Below are 25,928 nucleotides of genomic sequence, written 5' to 3'. Positions count from 1 at the left end.
CACGCCCAAATAACATCTTTAATAAATAGACACCAACAAATAAAAAACTGTATATGAGCACGAATTTGACTTCAGACAAGTAATTTCTACAGATACCACAGCAATGAGAAAACAGAAAAATCACACGGAAGTGATATCTGACCTTTGTTCTGTCCGATGTCATATTCAATACTGCTGAGAGCTTGTAGTACGAGGCATCTGAGCAGAAAGCGTTTACATCTATGCGTTCCTGGAAAAGAATTCGTGGTTAATGAAAGGAGAGAAAGTTGCTAGTCACACAACCAATTAAAGAAAATGACGACACGGCCGCACAGCTAGGCGGAAATCCTTTATACAGAAGTGTGTCAGAAATGGTTCTCGTACAATAAAGCAAAGTCCAGCAATTTCAAGGCATTAGCTTTAAGAAAATCATTTAATATTTAGCAACTCACCTTCTTCTCAAGTTCAAGTAGAGAAATTCCAGGACTGTAGATCTCAGAATCCCGAGCTGCGACAGCAATACCAATTCGTGGGGAAACATAAGAATCCTTCTGAGATGGAAACAGCACGACGCCACTCCGACCAGCTGATTCTTGTGGAGAAAGCATGCTAGGCAAAGGACTAGTATCCTCGATAACCTCAAGCACTCGGACATTTTTCCTCTGTTGTCTTCTCTCCATCGAAAATGCAGGAATTTTCTTAAAAGATTTGGAGGCCCTAGACAAACAAGGGGAGCCAGCTTCCGCATTTTCTGATGGCTCAATCTCCACCACTCTATAGCCTAGAGGAAGATATGAATCATTTGTAATCCAATATGGTACAAAGAACCTTATAGTCTTTGGTGCAGCCCCGGTTTCTCCAACATCACGTTCAATACTTACACGCAGTCTCCTGAAACGCCAAGAGAAAGAGTATGATGTGGCAAAACATTATCATGAATGTATAGTATCGGGGTTATAACAGAAAAAAACGTCCACATATGATAATTCTCAACATAATAAGATTTATTCAATAAATTAAATTCAGCTACGGACTGGCTCCTCCCAAAGATACTAGTTAGTTAAGAAGAGATACTAATGGGATATTATTCTGGAACAAATGCGATTTTGTTACGTGACCCTTTATGGTCAAGAGCCGTAAAACAGCTGTTAACCATTGTTTTCTTTTTAAAGAAACAATGCACATATTCATGTATCGTCATGACGTATTAGGCGGAGTTAACAAGACTAAGAATTCCAGACAGAATGAGAAATGAAAAAGAAAGAGTGACAAACCTTTTGCTCTGTTGATGGACGAACCAAAAGGATGACACACTGTCACTTGAAGATAGATCTAAAACAGGAATAGGATCCTACAAAAGAAATTCAAATTTAATAATGAAATGAGAACTTTTTCCAATGTGAGTAGATTCTTCTGTAGTTTATCAAAGCCAACCTTTTCCAACGCCCAACCACCATGGACAGCTAGTGTAAGATACACAGGTCTCTGAATATCTGCTGAATATACGTGAGCAATCTTCCTTGAAGATACTACACCATGTTGTCTCTCAAGATATGTGCCTTCTTTTGTTTTTTCCCACACTGTGAATTTGACTGGGCAAGGAAGTCTATTTTCTAGCTTCAAAGGAGAACTAACAGAAATTTTCCAATCATAAACAGGTGTATTAAGGTCTGTATGAAGAACTGACGCATCTGCTCCCACGCTGAGCCAGAATGGCTTACTCCCTGTAGAGGGCTGGCAGCAGAAAAGCATATCTTTCTTCTCAAGCTGGTTTAGTTTCAAAGCAAAAGCAGATCCTCTGCTGCTTTGCTTGAACGTTTGCTGCCGAGTAAGCAAACCTTGATCAACAAATGGTTGATCTTTTCCACAACCAGAACTCACGGCGATGCAACTACCCCATGCATAAGAAAGATTGTCAACCCTTGGCCGGACATGTAGGCACTGTTCATTATCTTTTGACAAACATCCCCATGGTAAAACATAGGACGATCCACAGACAACCAAAGCATTATGATTGCTCGCTCCTGAAGAGGTATTCTGATCAGATGATATGGATACCTCTAAATTGACATCTGAATCATTTGCAACTGTTGCTAAACATCTGAATGTTGCGTGCTTTCTTCCGTTTCTCATAGAAACTTCCATTGCAATAAAATCGTTTTGTAGTGATTTCGGAGCAACAGAGAGCGGAAGCAGCGAGCGAATGCTATGCCATGAGTCATCAGGCCGAACTCCAATCCAGAAACCAGTGTCTCTGTCAACAAAATCCTTACTTTCCATATTTCTTAGTGTGTTGGGGACTGTAGTCTTCTCGAAATAAGATGTTGAGACAAGCAAGCATCCGTTGTCATGTATATCTTCGACATTCTTCATATCATTTATCAAATGAGAAAGCAACATATGTTAGAGAAGCTTGAGAAACGTTAAAATACCTTTATATAAATGAAAAACAGCTAACCTTTCTCTGAAGCGTATAAGAACTAATATTCTCAGCATCACTTGACTGATACAGCGACCTTACTGAAGCTACTTTTCTAAGTGTATTTTCCCCATGTCCAACAGGAAATGAAAGCGACCCGACCACCTCTCCTGCATTAGTTAATGGCTTACTCTCATGTAACAGACGGACAATCTACTCAAATGAACAATAAACAATGCCAATTCACTCTAGAAAAGAATGATAAAACAGACAGAAAAGGACAGCTTAATTGATGGTTATGCATGACAAACAGGTCGAAGTTAATAAACCGAAGAAGTCACTGAATTTAACCTTTTCCGGCTTTAGCAGCAAGGTTTGTCACTTCAACCTCCAATCTGGCCAATCCCTAAAACAATTAAATCGAAAAAGACTACAAATATGAGATAAGTTCCAAAATCATGACAATTGTTTTAACTTCAAAAAGGAATTTTGCAAAACGATATAGCTTGTACTACTAGGCATCTGAGTCAGAGAAAACACGGGGAAGCAACTAGCTTTATATACTGTTCCAATCTAATGTTAATTCTAGGCTAAATCGCTTGTGATACCACAAGTTTGAAGGAACAGAGAAGATGATCAATAATGGAAGCAGAAAATTAAACGTTTCCTAATATACTACCTTCTTTGGGATTTCAAATATGAAAAGTTCATTCCACTTGGAGGTGCATTCCATCAAGTCATTAACAACTGCGGTGGAAGGCTTTACACACTTTGTCCTAGCACTTTGAGGAAAAAGCTTTTGTGGTTCTGCACCCTGACTATCAACAACGAGGCGCAGGGTGCAAAAGAAATTGTGACTGTTGCCATCATCGACAATATGCAAACCCTTCACAAAAAAGTGAAAGTACCATCTTAACCATAAAGCTTTCTAATACGCTACAATAAAAATTTCCAATGACGGATGCTTTCGTATATGTACCTTAGCCTCCAAAATCTGTACAGTCATGTAATTGCGTGCTTCCCTAGAACTGTCTGAAACATTTAACCTATTGGAGAACCTTGGAGGTGGAACCCACACAGAAGTATTTTCATCGTGACACAACTTTACAACTACATCTGAGTTCTCCTCCAGCTTTTTCAGATATATGTCACGGCCGAGTTTATTCTCTACCACAATGGTCTGAAAATCATCTTCGTCAAGGGCTGAAAAGGCCGAAAGATCCCCACTCTCACGAGAGACACTTGATTCCTGCACCACAGCGGACATATATACTTTCACGAAGAAAATATATGTTTTCGCGAAGAAATAGAGACTAAAGAACAAGGTACCTCTTTCATTTTGGCCGCTCTTTCTTCAAGTTCTAGTTGCCTTCTCCATGAAACAACGGCGTCACCAAGAGTTTCAAGGTTTGCAGCACTAACATTTATGTTCAAAATGTTAGTAGCAGCAACTCGCAGGCGTTTTCCTGGCTTCGATGATTGACTCAAGGAAGTATCATATGTTTCCAACCTTCAAAACGAAAGTGAGAAATCAAAATATTATTCCAGTTTTATCTCCCAGTTAAGTCTCATTATTATATTTACTTGAATATTCCATCAAATGGCTCCAGAAGAGGCTCCCACGCTTCCAACTGTGGGTTAAATGTTGAAGCAGCGACGGAGGCAACGAGTACTGCATTCATGGCCTCAGGACGACCATGAGTTGCTAGCTTGATATTAGTGACAGTTGTGTCAAAGAGAGGAGTCATCTGGAAGAATTCAGAACAAGATAGAGATGTAAACATTGCGTTTGAACAAATTGGGTAGTAAATTTGACCATAACATACCATCCCATGTAAGCCGTCTAGAAGTGTCAGAGAGAAGCATCTCAGCTTAATTTCTGCATTTACATTTTCCTGTGTCTTCGGCTTTGCGGATTCTCCAATAGCGAAAGCCATCCGAATTGGAGGCCTTTTTAGATCAGAACGTGCAAGAAAAGTGCATGCCTACACAAGATATCAGCAGCTATCAGGATTGGGACGTACTTTTCACTGTGTGAGTACTTAAGTAATTGGATAGTAGCTGGTTCATAAAACCCAGAAGCTCCTACAGTTCAATAATGACAATACAAAGCCTTCACATAGTAAGAGACAAAGCATCAAGGTTAAACAGGTTGTCCAACCTGATTGTCAACTTTCCAAATGCTCCAGCATTGAGAAGACTTTGAACTTGAAGATCTTGAAACAGGAGCTTCGTAAATGTTGGCTTGGTTAACAAGATCAATCCTTGGACAACAGAACGAATCCACATGTGGCTCCACATCAAATTTAGAAATAACGCATCCTAGAGAAACATAGCCAGGAGGCGCAACAGGAAACCAGCAAAAAACTTCATCCAAGCCCTTCCCTACAATATGTGCGGCTTTAGTGAAGTGAACAGGTTTTGCAGCAATCTCAGAGTCATCTGCTTTAAAAAGTATTCCAAGCGCTGGTGGTTCCAACCTAATGAGAGAAGAAGAATATCATAGATTATTGACATTAATGTAAGAAAACAGGTCATTCACTGTAGCTAATCTAAAAACCAAAATTAAAATTAAAGTTAAAAATTTACTAACCCTTCAGTTATGCTATCACCCAATATGGCAAAACCAGGACGTGGTACAGGCCTCCATATTGAGATAGGTCTACGAAGATCACCACCCTTGTCCCACCAGATTCTCTCAAAGTTAGGAGTTGAAACATGATAACTCGATGGCTTAGAAATAGACCTGAGTACGTCCCAGCCTGATGAATTTCCAGTCTGATCATTTGTTTGCTCGCTTTGAGAGCCATTTGTAGATGATGGGTCACATAATGGATATGTTTTCAACTGAAGGGGATTCCAAAGAAGGCAATGACTGAGGCCACAACTATATTGTTTCGAGGGAGCCTCAGTTGAGGAGTGAGCATAGAATGAACCAAGAACATTATCAGCGCGCCATATGCTGAATCCAGACTCAATTAAAGAACTGGAGGGGACGGTGTATATGCACTCAGAGAAACTGCTGGAAGATACAAGGTCAGATCTTAGACAATAAACAATGTGATCTGGTGGTGGCTCACTTCCTAAATTTGCAACACACCCCATAGTAGTATATCCTGCAGGAGCTACAGGCATCCAGAGGGAGCACTCATTGCTATCAGGAGAATGTTGACCATTACCCTCTTTTAAACCTTGAATAACAGAGAACAGGCCAATACAATTAAACCCAATCGGCTTCCGCACGCGCCCATATGTATTACTTACTGCCATTACTGCTTGTGTAGGAGGAATTGCCCTGAAAGGAAAATTTTCAAGGGATTTAACATCATAATGCAGCTTTACCTTCTAGAAGAAGAAAACATATGTACACTGAAGTGAGCACTTCTTAAGCAATTGTAAGCACTGGCACATATCAAATGAAAAAGAGGCTGCATGTTACACCCAAGTATCCGTTACGTTAAAGCTCCAATACGACAAGAGCTTGGTTATTTCTGTTACGGAAATGATTTGCCATGAATTTTATGGACGTAGTTCAATGCTATTGATGACTGAACAAACACATTCAGGATGAAACATAAGGTTTGTTCCCCCAATGTAATCACTGAAAGCTCTGTTGCACGGATGAAAATATCAAGATATACATGTAACCAGATAAGCCACTAATAATATTACCTTGATGTCACACAGTCTCCCAATATGACATAGTTCGAAGGAGCCTGCGGCCTCCAAATTGTGAGGTTGTTACCGGGTCCATTTTCTGCGCGCATCCCCAAAAGAAAATAGTCAATAGTGTAATTATCTGATACAGTCGGTTACAAGGTAGACAAATAATAGATCATGTGGCCAGACTAAAAAAAAGGCACCTAACGTAACTGATGCCATACCTTTCGGTGAAACCCAAATCCTGTGGAAGTTGGTGCATGAAGCTAAAGGAATAGCATTTCCAGATTGTAAGGCTCCAGTTACTTGGCTCTGCAGATTCAGCAGGAGGGATAAAGCACTCAAGGAAAGGTGCATGTATATGTCAGTTGACGTCAAGGACATATTTGTTTTCTCTTTGACAGAAGTGTAGCCCCCAGAAATATCGACTGGATCAAGAATGATAAGACCAGAACCAGTTTCAACCACCAGGTTCTTAAGCAAGGCCCGAACCCAAATGTCATTTTCTTTTGAGGCGTACCTGTTGAAAACAATAGCAAAAATACATCAACAATGTAACAGAAACTTTAGATCCGTTCACAACAAAGGAAGAAAAAGCTTGTTTTCAACGTCATAGGCAAGATGGAGTCGACGTCAAGCAAACGTAATTGTATCAGGGAAACATTGTGTTGTAAAATGTGCTCAGACCTAACTGTTCAGAACTTTCATGTATGACAAAATGTTGATAAACATTAATCACTGATACTTAGATTTGGACAAAGCTGCACTTACATAAAATTAAAATCCAATTTAACTCGCAAAAGCTTTTCTACAGCAGAGGAGTCATCCAGGGAGGATTTTGTACCATCAAAGAATGTGAACTCGGGAGCAACAACCTGTACAAAAACAAGCTATGATATTGACAAATACAGCAAAAGCTATGAAATTGCCAAATACAGCAAAACAAAAAAAAAATCCAGTTTCAATAAGCTAGGACAGTAATTGACAACTTATGAAAGATGGCGGCTGAAAGAAGTTGCGGAACCCTCCACATAAAACAAATCTTATGAGCCAAAAAAGAACATCAAAGAAATACCAAACTTACGGAATATTGATTTAAAATAAGTAAGAGAGAAAAAATGTTTTAAGTCTAATAGTTTTTGATCAAATAGAACGCAATAAAATAGCTATAAAGTATGCGCTAAAAACTATTTAAACAGGTAAAAAGAAAGGGTCTAGGAAACCTACCTGAGCTTCAAAGGTAAAACTCTGGCCAGACTTCAAATCGGATTGACGAATATCTGAGACATCTGATGGTTTGTACGCATTGCTCAGCACATTCTCAGAATTAGATTTAGCATTTTCTAACATTGAGATATCAACACCATCTTCTGGAGAAAATAAGCAGCTGCTATCGTTACTCAAGTAAATGCACTTGCTCAGAAGCGACCCATTCTGCCACAGAAGAAAAAGAAACAGAAAAGAAGCAGCTTGCAAAATTTAGAATCTTGGAAAAAGAGAATGTGAAGCAGTAATTACAACAAAACAAAGAATCCTTCTCCGCTTCACGCTATAAGCGCTCGGAAAAGAAATTCACTCTACCAAGTGATTATTTTAAAATTACAAAAGGATGTATCTAATATTATTATATATAAAGAGAAAAGAGTTTCTACCTTAATTTTTACATTCACGAACCGCAACGTTTTTCCATGCCCAACAATTATGATAGGTTCTAATCTTCCTGAGTTTAAATCCTTCTCTCCTTGTTCACTCAACGAGATTACCTTTCCACATCCATCATAAGTATACTCATCAACCCCCGGTGAATCTGCTACTAACTGTCTACATGGGGACAAGTGCACGACATCTTCTATCTGTTTATAGAGAGCCTCAGAGAGAACTATGCCACTACATCTAGTGATTGGATCATTTGTTGGATCCAATGTTTCGTCTCTTCCTGTTATTGCACGTAAGGCTGGAACAAAAAATTCACCAACCGCAAGGAGGAAGTCAGGAACAGCAAGGATACGAGGTTGTTGAACCCGTAAAACACATGACTGAGAGGACGCTCGCCATCTATAATCCATCAGCAACATCGTTGAACATGGTGCGTCAAAATCAAGAACTGCCCTAGAGTTGGCCCGCTTAAAACTTCCCTTATTAAGGGAAAAGGGTAAAGATTCAGAAGAAGCTTGCTTGGATGCATCAACCGATGAGCCAAGCATCAGCCGCATTTCAGGCTTTGTGTTAGGACGGATGTCTAGAACAGAAACTTTAGGAAGCGAGACATACAAATCTGTCTCAGATAGTGACGTCATCCTGTAGGATACCCATAATCCTTCAAGCTGTTAAATCAAAGTAAATGGCAAATTGGTTTTTAGATATCTGGTACATTTCTTAGGGGCGAAATCTACAAGAAAATAGAATGATCATGCTCAGAAGTACGTACCGCAACATGAGCTAACGGTGACTCTTCATTAACACTATTACGCAACTCAAGAAGAGCATAATTGATATCAACGGCCAGTATGGTTACTGTACGTGACATTATCGTCTGACTATTCAGGTTCACTTTGTCAACCAGCATCCGCATTTGATCTTTGGGGCCAGAACAACTACCACGGAAATCTGGAGGTAGCTTTGGCTCCTCAAACAAATTCATGGTTGTGCAACTTACAATAATATCATATTCTTTGTCAGACATCACACCATGCAAGAAATCAATCTGCACGGCAAACAGCAAGCTATCCTTTTACAATAATAACGTTTATAAGTATAGTCATCACTAATCTATCAATATCAGGAAGCCAAGACAAAAAACATACAAACTTATTTAGTTTAGAGATCGGTTCTTGACGCCAAAAGTAAATATTTGGGTTCTTTGAACGTATAGAGAAGAAGAAATCCAATACCTTGATCTCAATTGAAAGTGTTGGTACTTTCTTAAAAACATCTCGTAGGCTGCGCCGTACAAAAATGTCCAATCCTTGGCCTTCATGTATCATTGGTTTCCCGATTGAACCATTTATGCCTACTGACATGTTAAGTCCAAGAATCTTACAACAAAAAGACAATAGAAACAATCAGCAGGGTAGTGTTTTCATCCACACGTTAAACAAAAGTGTTTCATATTTATTCTAATATATACGAACCTTTGCATGAAGAACATCTACACGTACAGCACTAGGATCTTTCTCCGGACACCCATGCCAGCTTATTTCATTTGATACCTCCAGCTGACCAAGGTCAAGTTGTATGTAACTGCAGCCAATAGAAGCGTGTTGAGATTTTATCAACATTCAGAGAAAGATTAAAGTAAATCTTTTGGAGATTCAGTAACAAAAAGGTAAATATGTTGCAGACCTCAAGCTTTCTTTAGAGCTACAAGATAAAGGCTATATTACGCAAACAATTTTGATGGCAACTACTAGACTAGCGTTAGAGAGCTATATAACCGAAGTGTTGACATACCTAATACGTAACTGATAACATAGGACATATCAAATATTAATACGAGTCAATTATACTTACTCTTTGCTCAGAGAATCTTTAGGGACAACAATTATTGGAGTGTCTAACGAAAGGTCTAGTTTCAGCGCAGTAGCACCATCCATCTCATATTTCTGGATTAGCCACTCAAAGCCTCCTACTTTGTCAACAAGCTTAATGACTTCTTCTGAATGAGGAGTGGCAAGTCCCATGAAGTACGCTGTAACCTGAAAACCATTTCATTGGTTTGGTCAATAATAAAATGATGTCCGAAGAAGAGCATTTAAATTTCGGTTGCACTTTAAATAAACTGGGTAAGAAAAGGTTATTGATCATGGCACCTCTTGAACAAATCTGTAGAGGAATACGATGCGGACAGCTGACAGTCTACCAGATAAGCTATAATCATATCCTTCATAGTCATCATCGCCAGCACTATATGAATTGAATTTGAACTGCAGAGTAAAAGAGGAAGTGAGCAGATTCACAACGACAACAAGCAAGATATGGCCGTCAGCATTTTACCTTTATAAGAGACTCAACACCAGGATCACGTATGTCACAGAGCCAACTCCAGCAGTTTCCAGAGTCTAACGACTTGTCACAGAGTTTAAAATTACCTAGGGTCCCTTCTATTGAAAGAGAGCTCGGGTGAACCTTGAAAAATAAACAAATTTAACCAAAAAACAGTTAACTAAAACAGACTTTCAATGAAACTGATTCGCTTTGCTTATAACATTTTAGAGAACCAACTGCAGATCTAACTTTTAGAAACTCTTATCATTAACAAACTGGTTTTCTTGTCCTATGGTATGGGGCCATGATTAAGAGTAACTAGAAACAAAATCAAACACGTCCAATAAGATGCCTCAGGCCAATATTTATTACCTTAATGTCCAACACAAATCGTTCCTGTACAAACATCGCAAGCTGAGAACCATCCTCCTTGTTGAGAAACACAGTCACACTATCAACATTCATGTTCAGGTAAAACACTACACGGTCCTTGCCATATCCAAGTAATCCTTCAATGCGTCCACCTTCATCATTTGTTTCTTTCTCCATATCAGATTTCTCAAACGCCACAGTGTTGGTATCTTTATCATTTTCCACATATGTTGCAGCGCTCAAGTCAAATCCAAAACCAATTAAAGCAACTACAGTCGGTCTGCTGCAAAAGAACTCCAGTTTTGACATGCGAATGCTCATCTGAAATTGATTTCAAGCAGAACTTAGCGAAGTCGAGAAGGTATATTTGCCACACTAAGCTGATCTCACATGATCTTAGATTACATACATGTGTGTCGATTCCATTATAATCGGGGGAGCTGGAGTTCCTCGTCAAGAAAACAACTGATACGAAATCAGAAAATTCACCACCCTGCACTTCATAAAACACCTCATCGCAAAGGCCTTTTCCCTGAGATGTATCTTTTTCATGAAAACCACCTTCAGTATCCTCGAGTCCTGCATGTTCATCAGAGTCCATAAGCATGCTGCACTGAATCATATCCATATCCGGAGTACCTGGTTCTGTAGGAGACAGAAACTCTGCCAAAGCATCAGTGAAGGCATCTTCATCATCTGCATGTCTTACAGACATCTCCTTGTCATAAGAATCACATCTTGGTGAGTCTTGTATGTCTTCGTTCTTCAGGACAGAGTAAGCCAAATACCGAGGACTGCCTGACTGCTGATGCTGAAGTTCATCTTTGATTTGCAGAGAGTGCAACTTCGTCCTAACTGTTAAGCCACTCTCTGAACTTATCATATTGACCTGCAAAGCAAACACAAACCTGCCTCTATCAAACTAGTATATTGTATAGTAGCTACACGGAGAGATAAAAAAAGCTTGAAAAAGTATTAAAACGCACATCAGGAATGGTAACCCTGTAAGTAGAAAAATACAAATATCAAAACGGACATCTTAACAAGTGGCGTTCCTAAGCAATGCAACCTGATTTAGCGAATGGTACGACAAGAATTTTAATCATTTAATCAACTTTTATGAACAATGTCGTGGCTCTGTTTGTAGTTTCCGTCCATAATCATTATCTTAGCCAGGCTTAATAAAATAAAATATTATTTAATCAGAAACTAAATATCATGGTGTTATGTTTTCTAAGCTTTGCACAACTAGTAAGCCTCATCTTTTCCCCTTCTTTCCTTAGTACCGACAAACGACGCAAAACACATACACACAACTTCAGTATCAGCTTAATATGTCCAACAAACACAAACCTTTCCTCCGGTAGCAAGAACTTTGAGAAGCAGAACCTCTTCAAGCTGCTCATCACATTCATCCTTGATCTGCAGGAGAATAGGATTTCAAAATGCAAGTAAATCTCAGGAAAAGTTGCTGTCACAGAATTTAAATATGATTTGTCAGCTCAAGCAACTATGAAATTTTGTGGTATACAGATAGCACACATAAAATTAAGTGGAAACCTGACACAACTAACCTTCCCATACAAGTACAACTTCGTCTCAATTAAAGCACCATTAATAACAAGATCAGCAGCTTTCGAATTCCCGATCTGAGGTTCATGGAAGTCACCATCACCATCACTTGAATGACCAAGTACATCCCCCGACAGAGGAGCCTACAAAAGGACAAGATTTTTCAGCATCAACCAGACATGACCAGTGCAGAAAGAAAAGCCCAGGAAAAAAAAACTTATGAGATTTTATAGATATACAGAAGCTTGATAGGTAGCTTGGACAAGTCCTCTCAGCCATGCTGCCTTCTTCTCCCCCTGAAACTCTATGATCCAGGTGCTAGAAGATTCCAGGGCCTGAAGAATGCATAAGATCCATGATTTCTAATGGAAATCACATATATAACAATACAGCAAACAAAGCGATGCTGTAAAGGAATATCTGTGAACTGTTTTTTCTAACTTCGAAAGTAACTTCAATAAAAGTAAAGTACAGAGAATCATCAACACTCTCAACCATCTTATTTCAGGTATGTATCGATTCAAGACTAAGCAATCGTACCCAATTAGGAGTATATTTTAATCGCTGGACTCATAGATTTGCCGGTTCTTTTATGACTCCTATTATTTACAATCAGGCAGCTTAGCTTACCTTTTTAAGATTCGTTCCCCTTAGACCGACAGCAAGGCAGTATAGCGAACCACCAACATTTGCGGGCGGAACCTCGAATACTTGCCTGCCAGCCATGCTGCACATGCAAAGTTTCTAATTTAACCGTCTTCTATTAATACATGCAAAAACACTTTGTAGCAGGGAAGACTAACTCGAAGGTACAAAAAAAAACGAGAAAGAGGGGTACATGAAAGAAAATAATGAGTGGAGAATAGCACAAACCATAAATAACGTTGATAATCAGGTGACCTCTCTGATTCAAATGCATACAGATATAAACCAGACAAAACAAGGTGACAAGGCTGCCAAGTAGCAACAGAGTTGCCAATTCCCTGAAACAATAGATTTCATACAGTCAAAGCCAATAAAGATAAATCAAGCTTGAAAAGTACATATACATACCTTCCAAACTAAGATTTTAGCGTCGCTAGCGAGATCTGCAGGACTCCAAGGTTGGATTCCATCTGGAGTGTCATCAACAGGAGCTTGACTGTAGGTTTTCATAGCACCATACAAGATGTCGGACAGTTGCATGATCCTCATATATCTTGTTGGCGAGAAATGAACACCAATATTTGGCACTTGGATGGAAATTCTTGTGGATGGAAAACTTGGGTGAGGTACTTTGATCTTCAAGAAGAGATATATGCGTGTCAGTAGAAATGCCTCGTTTTAGCAATTGACACATGAATAGAAATGTCGCACAAGGTAAATACCTGATCAACAATAACTGCCATTCCACACCTATCAATAAGAGAATAAACGTTGTCCGCTTTCTCTAGAATAGGAGACAGCATTGGCTGATTAGTGAAATCTTCCATGAGTAAACTGCAACCACGGTTGTCAGATCCACAGTCGGTAAAGAAAGCGGCAATATCTCTTCCGGAAATGCAGAACCGAGAATATAAGTTTTGCCTTTGCTCCTCAGACCGAGTATCCTGCACTTGTACAAGAAGTATAAGAAAACAGAAGAGAACCACTACTAAAGTCGTATAGCAAGTCTGGAAACTTACCATGGTGGTTAGCGTAAAATTACCAAAATCCAAAAGGAAATGGCTACTGCACTTGGAAGATCCTGAAGTCCTCAAAGGGATTCTCACTTTTGGAGCATCAAGATCAATGTCAAGAGAAAATCTGACAAACCAAAGGAAAAGCATCAAGGAATCCGGAATTTTGCTACTTGTACAAACTGATAAAGTATTTAGATCTAAATTCTAACAGACTATAATAAAATAGCTTTTGTTCCATGCAAACAGCATCTCGCTTTAGTCACCACCGAATGGTCTAACTCTGATCTAAGGGACAATGGTAAAGAGAGATCCAAGTTAAATTTTTCTAACCTGCTTTGCTCCTCCAACACTATTTGAAGTTGTTCTTGAGCCCGTCGAGTCACTTCCTCTAGTTTCATCTGTAATAAAGAACGGTAAAAATAAAAATAAATGCTAAAGCCTAAAAGTCTGCGGATAGTAAACATACAGAACTCTATGACTAAGGAATTTCGTAAGGGTGCATAAATCAATGATATGAGTTACACGTCTTATTGTCACCACAACGCATATGCACTAAACCATTGTAATAAAAATTGCTACTGAACATTAGAACAGTACCTGAAGCGCAGCAGCAGTTTCCAGTGCAACAGTAGGGCTAACTGCGTTACTTCGCTTCACAAATTCTAAAACACGATCATAACTTTCAGTCCAGATCTGCAATACGAAATTACCAATTGTGCTCAAGACTTGAAATAAACAACTTGTGCTCCTTTGACAGTAGCTGAATTTAGTACACCAAAGCTTGTATCGCTGGTGTTAAATGTTTGAACTTAGAAAAACATATGCACATGAGAGTTCCAAGTACTTCGTAGTTTAAAATTATAACGATATATATCCATCCATATTTTCCAAAAGGGAAGCACACAGTATATCGGAGCTTTAAGCTCCAAAAACTTTATTCTAAGGTCCAGATAATTTACTATGCCAAATTTTCGGGAAACTACATTCAATGCCACCAGCTAGATATTAGATAGACACTGATATATACTCGAGACGTATTTTACAGTTATACGACTAATATGCAGATCCTAAATACCCATATTTCAAGAGCACACATATATGAACTGATTACCGTAGCGTGGCAAGGGGATATCGTGGCTGATAGCCTCCAATCAATGTTTTCTCCAATTGGAGATTTCACAAAACTAGCCATCAAGGCATTTGTCTTTCTCTCACTGGATACACTCTGCAAAGACAGAAGCATGACACACAGAGGGGAGCAGCGAAAGGTCAAATCTTCATTTATAGTCAGGAATATAGAATCTTATCACAGGGATTTGTGACCCTGGTCATAAGGTGAAATTTGAAAACAAACCTGTGCAAGGGAACCTTCTGGTGCAGATAAGCCATAGAACCTCAGTGATACATCACACTGAGTACTTCGATGTCTGAACTTTGTCGTCACATCGAGCTGCTCAAACCTACCACACAGCACCTCAGTTTGGTTTACATCAACAATCCTAGCGGCTCCTTGACCAATTGATACCGTTACAAGAAAGTGAGTCATATTTTGCATGTCTTTTCCTGAATACAAATTCATGTCTTCGTCTGGCTGATGACTCAGTAACTTATTTATGGCCTTCCATTCTTCTTTAGTCAATCCTTCCTCCACCGATTTCGATCCCTCAGCCACACTATCGACGTCAGGCTCATCTTCAGCTTCTGTCCGCCTTCATGGAGATAGTTACGACAAATATTAATTAAAAAATATGGAATCTGGCTGTGATGTAGCAATCATTGTTACGATAAGAATTTGAAAAGCCAAAAAGCAAGACAACCATATTCAGAAGGAAGCAACAGAATCCACTAACCAATTAAATGAGAACCAACCGCCCTTTTTCAGCTTTTTCTGCTCTGCTGCTTCTTTTGACTTCACAGATTCTACCTTTGCATGTGCAATCAACCTATTATGCCGATACAACACATGGTCAGATAAGTCGGAAGGAGGAAAAGCACATAGACAGCACAGTGCCATTAAGAATCCCAATGCAAACAAAGAGGAAGAATGGCAAAGCTTGAACTTCTTATGAGAAAAAGTGGTATAATAAGACTATGTAATCAAACAGTAAGTCAATAATGTCTATAAACTTTCAGTATATTTGGAACTTGGCCATAGTCATGTCAATAGCCAAATCAATCCAGAGATCAAGTGTCTTCGAGATGGATTCCAGTGGTATACACCAAAAGGTTGAATTTGACCACATGCTTTCCACTCAAAATGTGAGGAAATAATTATTACCTCCACAATAGAATCACTTTGGAATCAAGGTCCCTTTCGATTTCTCTCATCTCTGGGTTATTAGCATTTGATGACTGCTGGAGAAAGTTGGTATACAGCTGAATATAACGCCGACGTAACTGGCAAAGGTGATGGATTCTATCCCAGGAAAATCGATAGCTGAAATGGGGTCAGTATATGAAAGACAGATCAAAATACAACATCATTCCACATATAGAATGCAGTATACTTTCCTAGAAGATGATCAACTATGCAAGACTAAAAAACAAAATAGATTTTCTAGATAAATGATGTTTCTTTTCCTAGTCTGTCAGTAAAATCCTGCAAGGGAGATATAAATGAAACGAGCACGTACCATAGTCTCTTTTGTTGCAAACTAGCTTGAGCAGCAAAGCGCCACCACAAACGTGGAGCCTCTGAAACAGGAACCACGGGCCTTAAATGTGAAATCTCAATATATGTTTTGTATCTTGAAACAACTTCGACTAGCTTTATCCAATCGTGATATTGTTCCTGGTAAGGGAAACATGGTAGACAACATACAAGTGACTTAAGTCCAGCACCTCAAAAACAAAAATCACTAAGCAGACGCAGTATCAAACTCTAACGGGTCTCAGAAGTACAAAGATGGACAGAAGAAACCAAAACTCGATGGAAAATATTACAGCTACCCCTGGAAGAAAACGAGAAACATTTGCCCAGAAAAAAATTGAAACAACAATAAAAAGTACAGAAAATGGTACCTCTGTGATTGTCACGTTAACATCATTTATGTTAACTGACGCTCTTTCAAATGGAGTCTCCTGATTATTTCTCTCCTGATTTCCTAACCGGTGATACTTAAGAGATCCATTGATAGGGGACAATAGATATCGACGATTTAAGGCCCATTTCGACTTTAGGTTATGCTCAGTTTTCTCCTTTATGCCATCTTCAAACATCTGAACGAAGACAGCCAGTAGTTAAATACATAAAACCTCAAGGAACATTTGACTTGACTAATAATTTGACGCAAAACACAAAATAATCACCAAGTAAAAGGTGGACAAGAACAAACCTTAACCCACTCCTCGGTACTAATATCGTCCCATTGCTTCTCTATTTCCCAGGGAGAGCTATTAGAATCATGATACAGAGCAAGCCTTTCAAGCTGCAATGACTGTGACAGAGACCATGCGTTAGCCTAATTGTGTCTGTTCAAGTCAATAAGTAGTATAATTATCATTCAGCACACTTAGTTTTCAACCAACAGACCTTGTAACAAAGTATCAACTATGACACGCACTCTAATCGAGCACAAACATTAGAGAAAATAACTAATTGAATAGAGACAAAAGAACAATTAAAAATATTTTTTGAACTACGAATCAATTAAAAACTACTACCTCATTCTCTCATGTGAAACAAACGACATTTCCTTTAAAAAGTCTAATCGATGGTCTATCGTATTTCAAGCCTCTTGGAAAAGAGGCTTGAACTTCCTATATGAGAGACCATAAAATGGGAAATATTGACTATAAGATTTCTTAAGACATGGGACCACTAGATCTGAATCCCAATTATGAACCACAAGAGATCTCAAACGTCCATATGGAATCATAGATACTTATAGTCCAAACACACGATGCTTTTTGTCAACTTTCAAGTTTCAACTGCTTCGCCCAATTGATAATAAAAGGTAAGAAAACAAAGCTCACCTTACGCAGCTTATCCAAAGCACCGCTTGTGTCAAATGTCTCATTTCCTTCCTCATCCATTGTAACGGCTGCCAGCCTGGCCAAGGTGATGCCCGAAGCAAAGGGATGCCCTGGATTACTGGAGCAAATATTGTTGAAACAAGGAAAAAATTGATTAGCAAGTACTTCTGAGTTGTCTCCAATACACCAAAAACAATGACGTTACTAAAGAACACAAAAGATAGATATGGCTGTAAAATCAGAACAGGAAAATAAACAAAAAGACAAACAGCCACAAACCTGGTAGAATCCTCGTATCTAATATGTACATTGCTGATGGATACTTTAAGGTTGCCAATAATTGTGGCAATAAGCGAACCTAGCCAAGAATTTCCTGCTGGAGGCTGCAAAGAACCAAGCATAAAAGAGCTACAAGTTATAACATATAACATAATTAGCATATGAGAAAAAAAATTATCTAGTAACTAGCAAGGAGGGCATATATATCCTTCGTAAAAGATCATAAGGAATCTTCTAATCTGATCAGGAAAGTTCCACGTCACTCAAACAGATAACCCGTAAAAAGAAATAAGAACGACAAAATAAGTAAAGAGTTCAGAAGCATACACTTCCCAGCTTAGATTTTGCTCTTGCTTCAAGAGTTGCCGATTCTGCTTCCTATTTGTAACAAACACGAGAATGGTAAATCAGAATAACATCAACGTTTATTTTGTACAGTAAAAGACGAAAACTCATATCGATTGTATTCAGAAGTATGCATCAGCAAGAAAAATTTAATACCTCGATCTGCTGAAGCTTGGTTTCTAGAAGCTTTTCCCTGTCTTCCTCCTAGTATGAAAATAGTTTAAGTAAAGTTGGTACCAACCAAAGTGAAAAGCTTAAGGCGAGACATCGCAAACACAAATAAAAATTCCAAGAGAATACCTTTACTGTTCGGCCATCAGGGGCAGGATAAGCAAGAACAAAGACACGGTCGATCAAAACAATGACTGGCTCTTTTCCTAAACTTTTCCAAGGGACCTGAAACAAAGGTTTGTGATTCAGTGACAAGTTCTAGATATGCTACCTAGCCATAATTACAGGAATTTGCTAACAAAAATAGCATTTGCTTCTTTAAATACAAGTCCACATTCAGAAACCAGGGAGGATGTCACCCTGGCTGATAATACCCATGACAATTGACTTCGTATCAAAAGCTTCAATATATACTACAAACAGAATCACTCGCATTTCTCTTTGTTTTTTTCATCCACATATTATTCAAAGAGCGGTAAATACATGATTAACAGACCAGAATATATCCAGTTAAATCATATGGGACTTCCCTCTATTGAAGCATTTTTGCCTATAACTGATATCACGTTCAACAATAAAAAAAATTTCATAGCACATTTCTCTAGCTCATAACTCCTTCTACACTGCTAATAGCCTTACAGTTCAATAATTCATGTGAAAAAGGCTAAAAAAATTCACTCTCTTCACAATTACCAACAAACACGTCCATAAACTAAACCATATCAATTCCCAGCATTGCTATTGTACATCATTGCATAAGAGCATCACACATGCATACATTTCTGATCATGTAAGCTTAGCTAAGTCATCAATAAGTGTTTTTCCTCTCTCTCTATCCTCAAAGTACTTTAGTAAGCATATACAGGAATTAGCATGTGAAGAAATATGATGCAAGTAACTCCGGCAAGGATTTTCAATCCAAGCTCAAGTAACCAAACTTTCCAGAAAGAAATATGCTTATATCAGTTTACCGTATAGAATGGTCTGAACGAAAATCATCAAAAGAAATCCACCAAGAGAAGAAGAAAAAAAGCAACCTTTAAAGTAATGGTTCCGACAAAACCGGATTTGACAGCGACAGGGAGTTTCAGTGAATTCAGAGCCTCCGCCTTTAACTTCAAATCTTTAAGAACAACATCCCCTGAAAAGCAAGAAAGCTCAAACATCAAATAAGGGGAAGAACCAAAGTTAAACAACAAACAACTGACTACAAAGCCAAGGGAATAATAACATCTCTACATATCTCAATTTCACCAGTAAACCAGTAAAGAAACTACTTCATATCCGAGATCATGAGCAGTCTTTTGCACATAAGAATTGTAAATACTCCCTAGATATAAAATTAATAAGGCCAACCTTTCCAGACACTAATCCGCAGAGCCTCTGTCGAGAGTCCATGCACATATTCACCAAGATACCTCCGAAGCAGATGTAGTACCTGAACAGCGAATTGTAAACTTGCAATTAATCAGTTATATTCTAATTTCAATGCCAAATATCAATTATATTCTAATTTCAATGCAAAATATCAATTAATTAGTTCTCCACTAGCATCTACGAATGGAACTAATTGCAATCCCCAAAATTAACAAACGAAGAAGAGAGGGAGGGCTTACATGAGCTTCGAACATGGCGGCGAGAAATTAGCTAAGGGAGCGAAAAATGGTAAGGTCGTCTTCTTCACGCGTGGTTTAGAGAATCGAGGATCATCGAGATCCGAGAAACGAACCGACTCAACATTGAAGAGAGAGGGGAAGCACACGATCTTGAATTCCAAATCAAACGAGTATTCTTCCAAATCAAACCAAAGCGATCGATCTAAGCAAAGAGAGTCAAGAGGAAGCGATGGAGAGAGAGAGAGAGAGAGAGAGAGAGAGAGAGAGAGAGACGGTTCCGTTTAGGGAGAGAGAGAGAGTCGGGGATGGATTTTTCAGGTAATATACGTGCCGGTCCTTACCAATTTTGCTTTTTATATTTTCTTTACTCTTTTTTTCCGCCTAGTCAATACACTTTGATTTTTTAGTTTAAAATTAAAACAATAGCTAAATTTCCTTTTGAGCCCTGATATTTCATAAAATCTCGCAATTCTTCAAAACTTCTTTTGCAAATCATTTTTGTATCTGGTCAGAAAGTTTTTTTTGAGAAAGTTTTTTTTGAGAGAGTTGTATGTTTATGTTTCTGAGAATATATGAATTAGAATTGGATTACGTTTTGTGCTAATTTATGTTGAGTTACATAGTTTTTTTTTTTTTGAAAAAAAGGGCATTTTCAATTAAAAGATATAAACATATAATGGTTTTGCAACCATAAAATTTGAAAAAGTATAATGAGACAAGCCTCATATCTAGCCAAGCAATAGCTTAGAAAAAGAGAAACTTATACTACATAAGCTTAATGAAACGAGATAAGAAGGAGCAAACATTAGGGAGTATGGTATATGGTAGATGAATCATGTACTGCTGAGGCACAATACAGTTGATACGACTATGTATGGATAAATGGATCATGATTTGAACAACTTATGGGATTGAGAAACAAAAATAGTTGTATATGTTTTTTGCATTCATAACTGGAGGTATTAATTTGGACAATGAAATCAATGCTACAATACATAGATTGTCAATATTTTGGGAATAACTGCAAGGATACTGTATCGATGTTTAAGGACCAAAAAGCATAATCGAGTCTCTCCGCAGAGTTAGGGAATATAGCATTACTTCAGAGACAATTTTCGGATTTCAAGATTTTCTACGGACCAAAAGAGTAGAATCAGACAGCAAATGGTTTAGGTAGGATTTCTCGTACTTTTCATTGTATTCTACATTTTGTTGGTTTTTCATTGAAGTCTACATTATTACAAACATAATTTAATATAAAAAGGAAATATCTTGATTACAATTAAAATTATCAATTTTATATTTAACCATGTTATTGTATTGTTTTGTGCTTATGCGCAGATATAAATATTTAACTAGTTGTTCTAGGTACTAGGCGTTGAGTTACCGCTCAATTAGTACTCAGCGCTTTCTTGAGTATTGAAATATACAAAGTGTTAAGAAAATATATAGATAATTCTATTGTAAAAATAAAACAAACCACATAATGGTTTAATTATACTTATAGAAAATGTATATACATATAAATTATTAATTTAAAATTTAATGGACCATATATTTACATAGGATTTTGTAAAAATTATTATCTTATCGATTTGTTTCATATTTGAACTTGTCCAGCTTGGGACTGAAGAAATTTATTAATTAATGATGTTTATTAATTTACCGAGTATTAACTTATAGGGTTTCTTTTGTATAAAGAGTTTGATAATTAATTTAATAGTAAATGTTCAAAATGTATGAGTGTTTTCAAATTTAATTTACACTATAAAAGTATTTCTGTTGTGATGAAATTATTTATCATATATAAAAGTTTGATGTTTAACTTATCACTAATATTTCAAACAAAAAATCAATTATGATGGTCTTTGAACTGATAATACATTTTGATTTATATAAAAGGAAATTTGATTTATTAATTACATGTTTTAATATAAAATGATATATTTGTTTATGTGAAAGTAGAGCCTTTTTTATAATAAGGTAAGTTGGAAACAAATATTAACAAAAAAGAAAATCAAATTTCAGTTTTGCGATCAGATTCCTTTATATATAAAGATAATAATAATAATATGTTTTAAATATCAAAATTTGATATATTTATATTAAAGATATTTTTTATATTATATTTCTTTCTGATTTGTATAAAAGAGATTTGTGTAAATTACAGGCTTCATATACAAATGTTGATATTTATATTTATATTAAAAATATTAACTTTTATATTAAATTCCTTTTTGATTTATATAAAAGGAAATTTTGTTTTATTAAAACATAAATTTATATTTTATTAAACTAGTTTATAAATAATACTATAATACTTTTATGTAAAATTAATTAATGTTGTAATTAAAAATTCTGGGCTACAAATAATAATTATTTAAAATCGATATAATAAATTACTGGTTATCTATAGAAACAAGAACTAATTACATATTCATATCTAATAAATAGTTTTTAGGTATATCTTACCTTTGGTTATCTATAGAAATAAGATTTTTAGGTATACTAGAGTTTTTCTCCGCGCTACGCGCGGAAAAGTGTGTAGATATTTTAATTTACGACCATAGGTTCAATGTTTTTGTCTGGTGACTGAGAACATTGTATTTTTTTCAAAATTATGGAAAAGTTGATGATTATTAAATTTGTGCAATTGTTAAAAAACAAAAAGAGTAGTTTAAATTATCATAATTTTTTTTTTGTAACAGAGTTATCATAAATATTGTAAAAAAGAGATTAAGGGCCTGACTGGTTCAAATGCAGCGGTTGCGGCTGCGGGCGTTTGCGGATGCGGATGGTTGCGGTTTCTAGCGGTTTTAAGAGATTTGTACGACTGGTTCTGCGGTTAAAAATTGGTGCGTTTGCGGGATAATTATGACTGGTTAACTACCAAATACAGCAGCGGTTAAATAATAAATTAACAATATTTACATTTTATATAATTATAAAAATATCAAAAATCATAATATTATAATAAATATGTAAATTATATTTTCAAAGTTATAGTTTTAAATTTTTAAAATTATAGAAAATATTTTTATTTTAAAATTTTATAATATTAATTAAAATATAATAGATATATTTTAGTATTTTTATAATTCCATTTTAAAAAATTTATTGAATATTTTTATTTTTGTATTTATATGGTTTTTAAAGAAAAAGAAAAAAAAATTATCCTCCCGCAACCGTCCGCAACCGCAAACGCTAGCTGGAACCAGCTTTTGATTTTAAGAGGTTCGGAGCGGTTTGAAGCGATTTGTAACGGTTTGGATGATTATTTCGAATCGCTGTCAACCGCTACCAACCGCAAAAGCTGCGTTTGCGGGTGGTAGCGGGGAAACCAATCAAGCTCTAAGTCTTTTGAAAAAAAGAAGCTGCAATCATTTTAAAAATCTTTCGTATTGTTTTATTAATCATAACTCCTATGTTTTTAAGCATTTGAAAGAGAAAAAAATGGTAGGATAGGTGATTGAAACGTACTCATGTTTTGATAGTTCTTATGACCAACACCAAATAACCTTAACGTTTTACTGAGAAAATGATATACTAAATCATGTGTTTAAATGTGGTAGTTCAGTAAACAATGCGGCCATTAAAGTACTTCACAAGTATTATTCTAAATTTTATTTTATAATAATATAATACTAAAATAGAGTTGATTTTTACTCCAATATATTATTTTATTTTTATGTAAAATGTCAATGATTTTGTAATCGCTTTTGACACCTAAATAACTTATCAAATATTATTGTCTTTTGGATTTTTCTTAATCACATGAGTTAGGATCATGTATTATATTACCCACGTGAATACTCAATAATTTTGACGAATAATTGTGTTCAAAATCTAGCTCTTGTAACACATTGGAAAATATAGTTCTTGTAACTCTTGTTATCATACCTTGTGTCTTAAAAACCTCTTTCTACATAATTATTATCAGAATTAAATATTTAAATAAATAATTAATTATATATATAATCAAAAACAAAATTTTCTTAATAATATTTGTTTTTACAAAATAAGATAATTCTTATATATTGTGTTGTTATCTTAAAACATATTTTCAATTATAAAATTTAAAATAAGATATCAAACCATTTATAATAATTAAATGGTTAAAATCAGTTTTATCCTTGATGAAATTTATATATAATTAATTATATAATTAAAAAAATTATTGATACTATTATAATTTTTATTTTTACAATATTTTAAATTAGATAATTCTTATATGTATTGTGTTGCTATCTTAAAAAAATATTTTATTAATTATAAAAGTTAGAACATATAAACAATTTGTAAATAAATATTAATCAACTAACACATTTTATATAAAGATATTTTATAAAATATTTCTAATATGTGAATGCTTCATTTAAAATTTCGATATAGTGCGAAATAAGTTTTCGCAATCGAGTTCTCACTTCACAAATTAGAGTGGTCAAAGTCGATGATACATTTAATGAACTTTTAATATAATTAATTATATATATAATCAAAAACGAATTTTCTTAATAATGAAAGATTAAAAAAAAGATAATTCTTTTTGGTGCAACTAAGAAATAAGATAATTCTTATATATTATGTTGTTATCTTAAAACATATTTTTCAATGATAAATTTAGAATAAGATATCAAATATTTATGGCGCGCGGATTACATATTTTAAATTTGTTTTATTTATATATAAAAATTTAGTAATATATTATTTCTAACTAAATTTGGAACAGTTTATTTGTTACCAATTTAAATTGAATATTGTGTAATATTTCCAAATTTTAATTTGGGTTTATTTTTTCAATTGTATCATAGAATTTATGTTCATGTAAAGCATATTTAAACTATATGTAAAACAACACAATTAACATAACAAATAAGATGAAAATAAACTGAGTTATTTTTATAATTATTTTAATGTAATCATTTTGTATTCTTTATTTTTTCAAATTTTTATTTGATGCTTATAAAGTTTTACAAATTTATCAGTGGTAGTTGTATATACATTTAGGGTCATTTTAGTTAAAATATTGAAATTTGATCACACAAATAATACATGGGAAAAAATTATAATATAGTTTTGAATTTGTTATACTTATTTTTTGTTCTATTTGTATTTAACCCTCCGGGTTTGTTTCCAAAGTTTAATATACTATCTAATGTTAACTTTATACTTAATGTTTCTCTATTTTATTTAGTAAAGAAATAATTTTATTCTTAGAGATTTCTTCAATATAATACAGAAATTTTATTTCATAACCAGCTTTTAGTTATCAATTAAATACAAATAGATAGATGTTTTTGCTCAAAAGAGCTCGCAAGAAAATATTTTGGGACATAAAATACTTCGGACTCGGAGTTGCATTGACTTCTCTTTTTGGCTTCCATGTAATTGATTTGAAAATTAACCGTCATTGTACCAATGTTTTTGCCTCCTCTATTTTGTAGTATTGGTTAACGGCACGTTGATTTTGAAGTTTTTTCAAACCCCTCGTCATTCTAAAGGTTTAAAATAATTACATTTATGATAAATTAATGACCATATATGGACGTAGAAAGAAAATTGACCGATGAACTAAATCTAGTTTGTTTCAAAACAAAAGACTAAATCTAGTTAATTGCTATTTGATTATCGTAAGACTCATACTATTGTAGCCCAAATAAAAGATTGAAGACAAAGAATAGAGCCGAAAAGACCAACAAATTACTTAAGTGGTAAAGTATTTCAAGGTGCCGTGGGTTTTATATTTTGTTATTGAATGTGTTATATATTATTTGAATAAGACAAATATGGAGTTCTAATCGTTTTACAATACCAGATCAATACCAGATTTTAGTTGTTTAACCAAATGTTAAGGTTTGTAGATACTAATGGCTACTAACTTTGGGTTTGTGTTAC

General features: G+C 35.6%; 1 protein-coding gene across 3 annotated transcripts in view; it reads right to left on the bottom strand.

Annotated features, from left to right (window-relative positions):
* The window catches only part of LOC106349747, a 67,234-nt gene extending 46,948 nt beyond the window's left edge, over positions 1–20,286 (bottom strand). For 2 of the 3 annotated variants that reach the window (XM_048782025.1, XM_048782024.1), the window contains exons 1-51: positions 20,034–20,286; positions 19,774–19,855; positions 19,455–19,558; positions 18,547–18,642; positions 18,403–18,450; positions 18,229–18,279; positions 17,902–18,005; positions 17,623–17,740; positions 16,983–17,084; positions 16,669–16,866; positions 16,281–16,438; positions 15,926–16,084; positions 15,498–15,590; positions 15,002–15,356; positions 14,759–14,872; positions 14,245–14,340; positions 13,978–14,045; positions 13,651–13,771; positions 13,354–13,575; positions 13,040–13,267; positions 12,860–12,969; positions 12,617–12,713; positions 12,226–12,321; positions 11,989–12,129; positions 11,768–11,836; positions 10,824–11,303; positions 10,415–10,735; positions 10,052–10,183; positions 9,868–9,981; positions 9,569–9,753; positions 9,190–9,298; positions 8,950–9,093; positions 8,487–8,762; positions 7,711–8,382; positions 7,286–7,492; positions 6,830–6,933; positions 6,283–6,578; positions 6,071–6,155; positions 4,992–5,693; positions 4,560–4,878; positions 4,225–4,383; positions 3,983–4,146; positions 3,728–3,908; positions 3,378–3,647; positions 3,078–3,284; positions 2,750–2,804; positions 2,438–2,568; positions 1,414–2,346; positions 1,254–1,330; positions 432–870; positions 143–229 (exon numbers count right to left, since the gene is read on the bottom strand). In XM_048782025.1, coding sequence (XP_048637982.1) covers positions 143–229; positions 432–870; positions 1,254–1,330; positions 1,414–2,346; positions 2,438–2,568; positions 2,750–2,804; positions 3,078–3,284; positions 3,378–3,647; positions 3,728–3,908; positions 3,983–4,146; positions 4,225–4,383; positions 4,560–4,878; positions 4,992–5,693; positions 6,071–6,155; positions 6,283–6,578; positions 6,830–6,933; positions 7,286–7,492; positions 7,711–8,382; positions 8,487–8,762; positions 8,950–9,093; positions 9,190–9,298; positions 9,569–9,753; positions 9,868–9,981; positions 10,052–10,183; positions 10,415–10,735; positions 10,824–11,303; positions 11,768–11,836; positions 11,989–12,129; positions 12,226–12,321; positions 12,617–12,713; positions 12,860–12,969; positions 13,040–13,267; positions 13,354–13,575; positions 13,651–13,771; positions 13,978–14,045; positions 14,245–14,340; positions 14,759–14,872; positions 15,002–15,356; positions 15,498–15,590; positions 15,926–16,084; positions 16,281–16,438; positions 16,669–16,866; positions 16,983–17,084; positions 17,623–17,740; positions 17,902–18,005; positions 18,229–18,279; positions 18,403–18,450; positions 18,547–18,642; positions 19,455–19,558; positions 19,774–19,855; positions 20,034–20,048 — 9,894 coding nt within the window. In that variant the 5' untranslated portion in view covers positions 20,049–20,286. The remainder of the gene's footprint in view (positions 1–142; positions 230–431; positions 871–1,253; positions 1,331–1,413; positions 2,347–2,437; positions 2,569–2,749; positions 2,805–3,077; positions 3,285–3,377; positions 3,648–3,727; positions 3,909–3,982; positions 4,147–4,224; positions 4,384–4,559; positions 4,879–4,991; positions 5,694–6,070; positions 6,156–6,282; positions 6,579–6,829; positions 6,934–7,285; positions 7,493–7,710; positions 8,383–8,486; positions 8,763–8,949; positions 9,094–9,189; positions 9,299–9,568; positions 9,754–9,867; positions 9,982–10,051; positions 10,184–10,414; positions 10,736–10,823; positions 11,304–11,767; positions 11,837–11,988; positions 12,130–12,225; positions 12,322–12,616; positions 12,714–12,859; positions 12,970–13,039; positions 13,268–13,353; positions 13,576–13,650; positions 13,772–13,977; positions 14,046–14,244; positions 14,341–14,758; positions 14,873–15,001; positions 15,357–15,497; positions 15,591–15,925; positions 16,085–16,280; positions 16,439–16,668; positions 16,867–16,982; positions 17,085–17,622; positions 17,741–17,901; positions 18,006–18,228; positions 18,280–18,402; positions 18,451–18,546; positions 18,643–19,454; positions 19,559–19,773; positions 19,856–20,033) is intronic. The other variant, XM_048782026.1, reaches the window with a different exon arrangement.
* Positions 20,287–25,928: the final 5,642 nt, after the last annotated feature.

The sequence above is a fragment of the Brassica napus genome, chromosome A6, assembly GCF_020379485.1.
Source record: "Brassica napus cultivar Da-Ae chromosome A6, Da-Ae, whole genome shotgun sequence".
Lineage (NCBI taxonomy): Eukaryota > Viridiplantae > Streptophyta > Magnoliopsida > Brassicales > Brassicaceae > Brassica > Brassica napus.
Note: the sequence above shows the minus strand (reverse complement) of the source record. Positions and strands in the feature narration are given on the sequence as shown.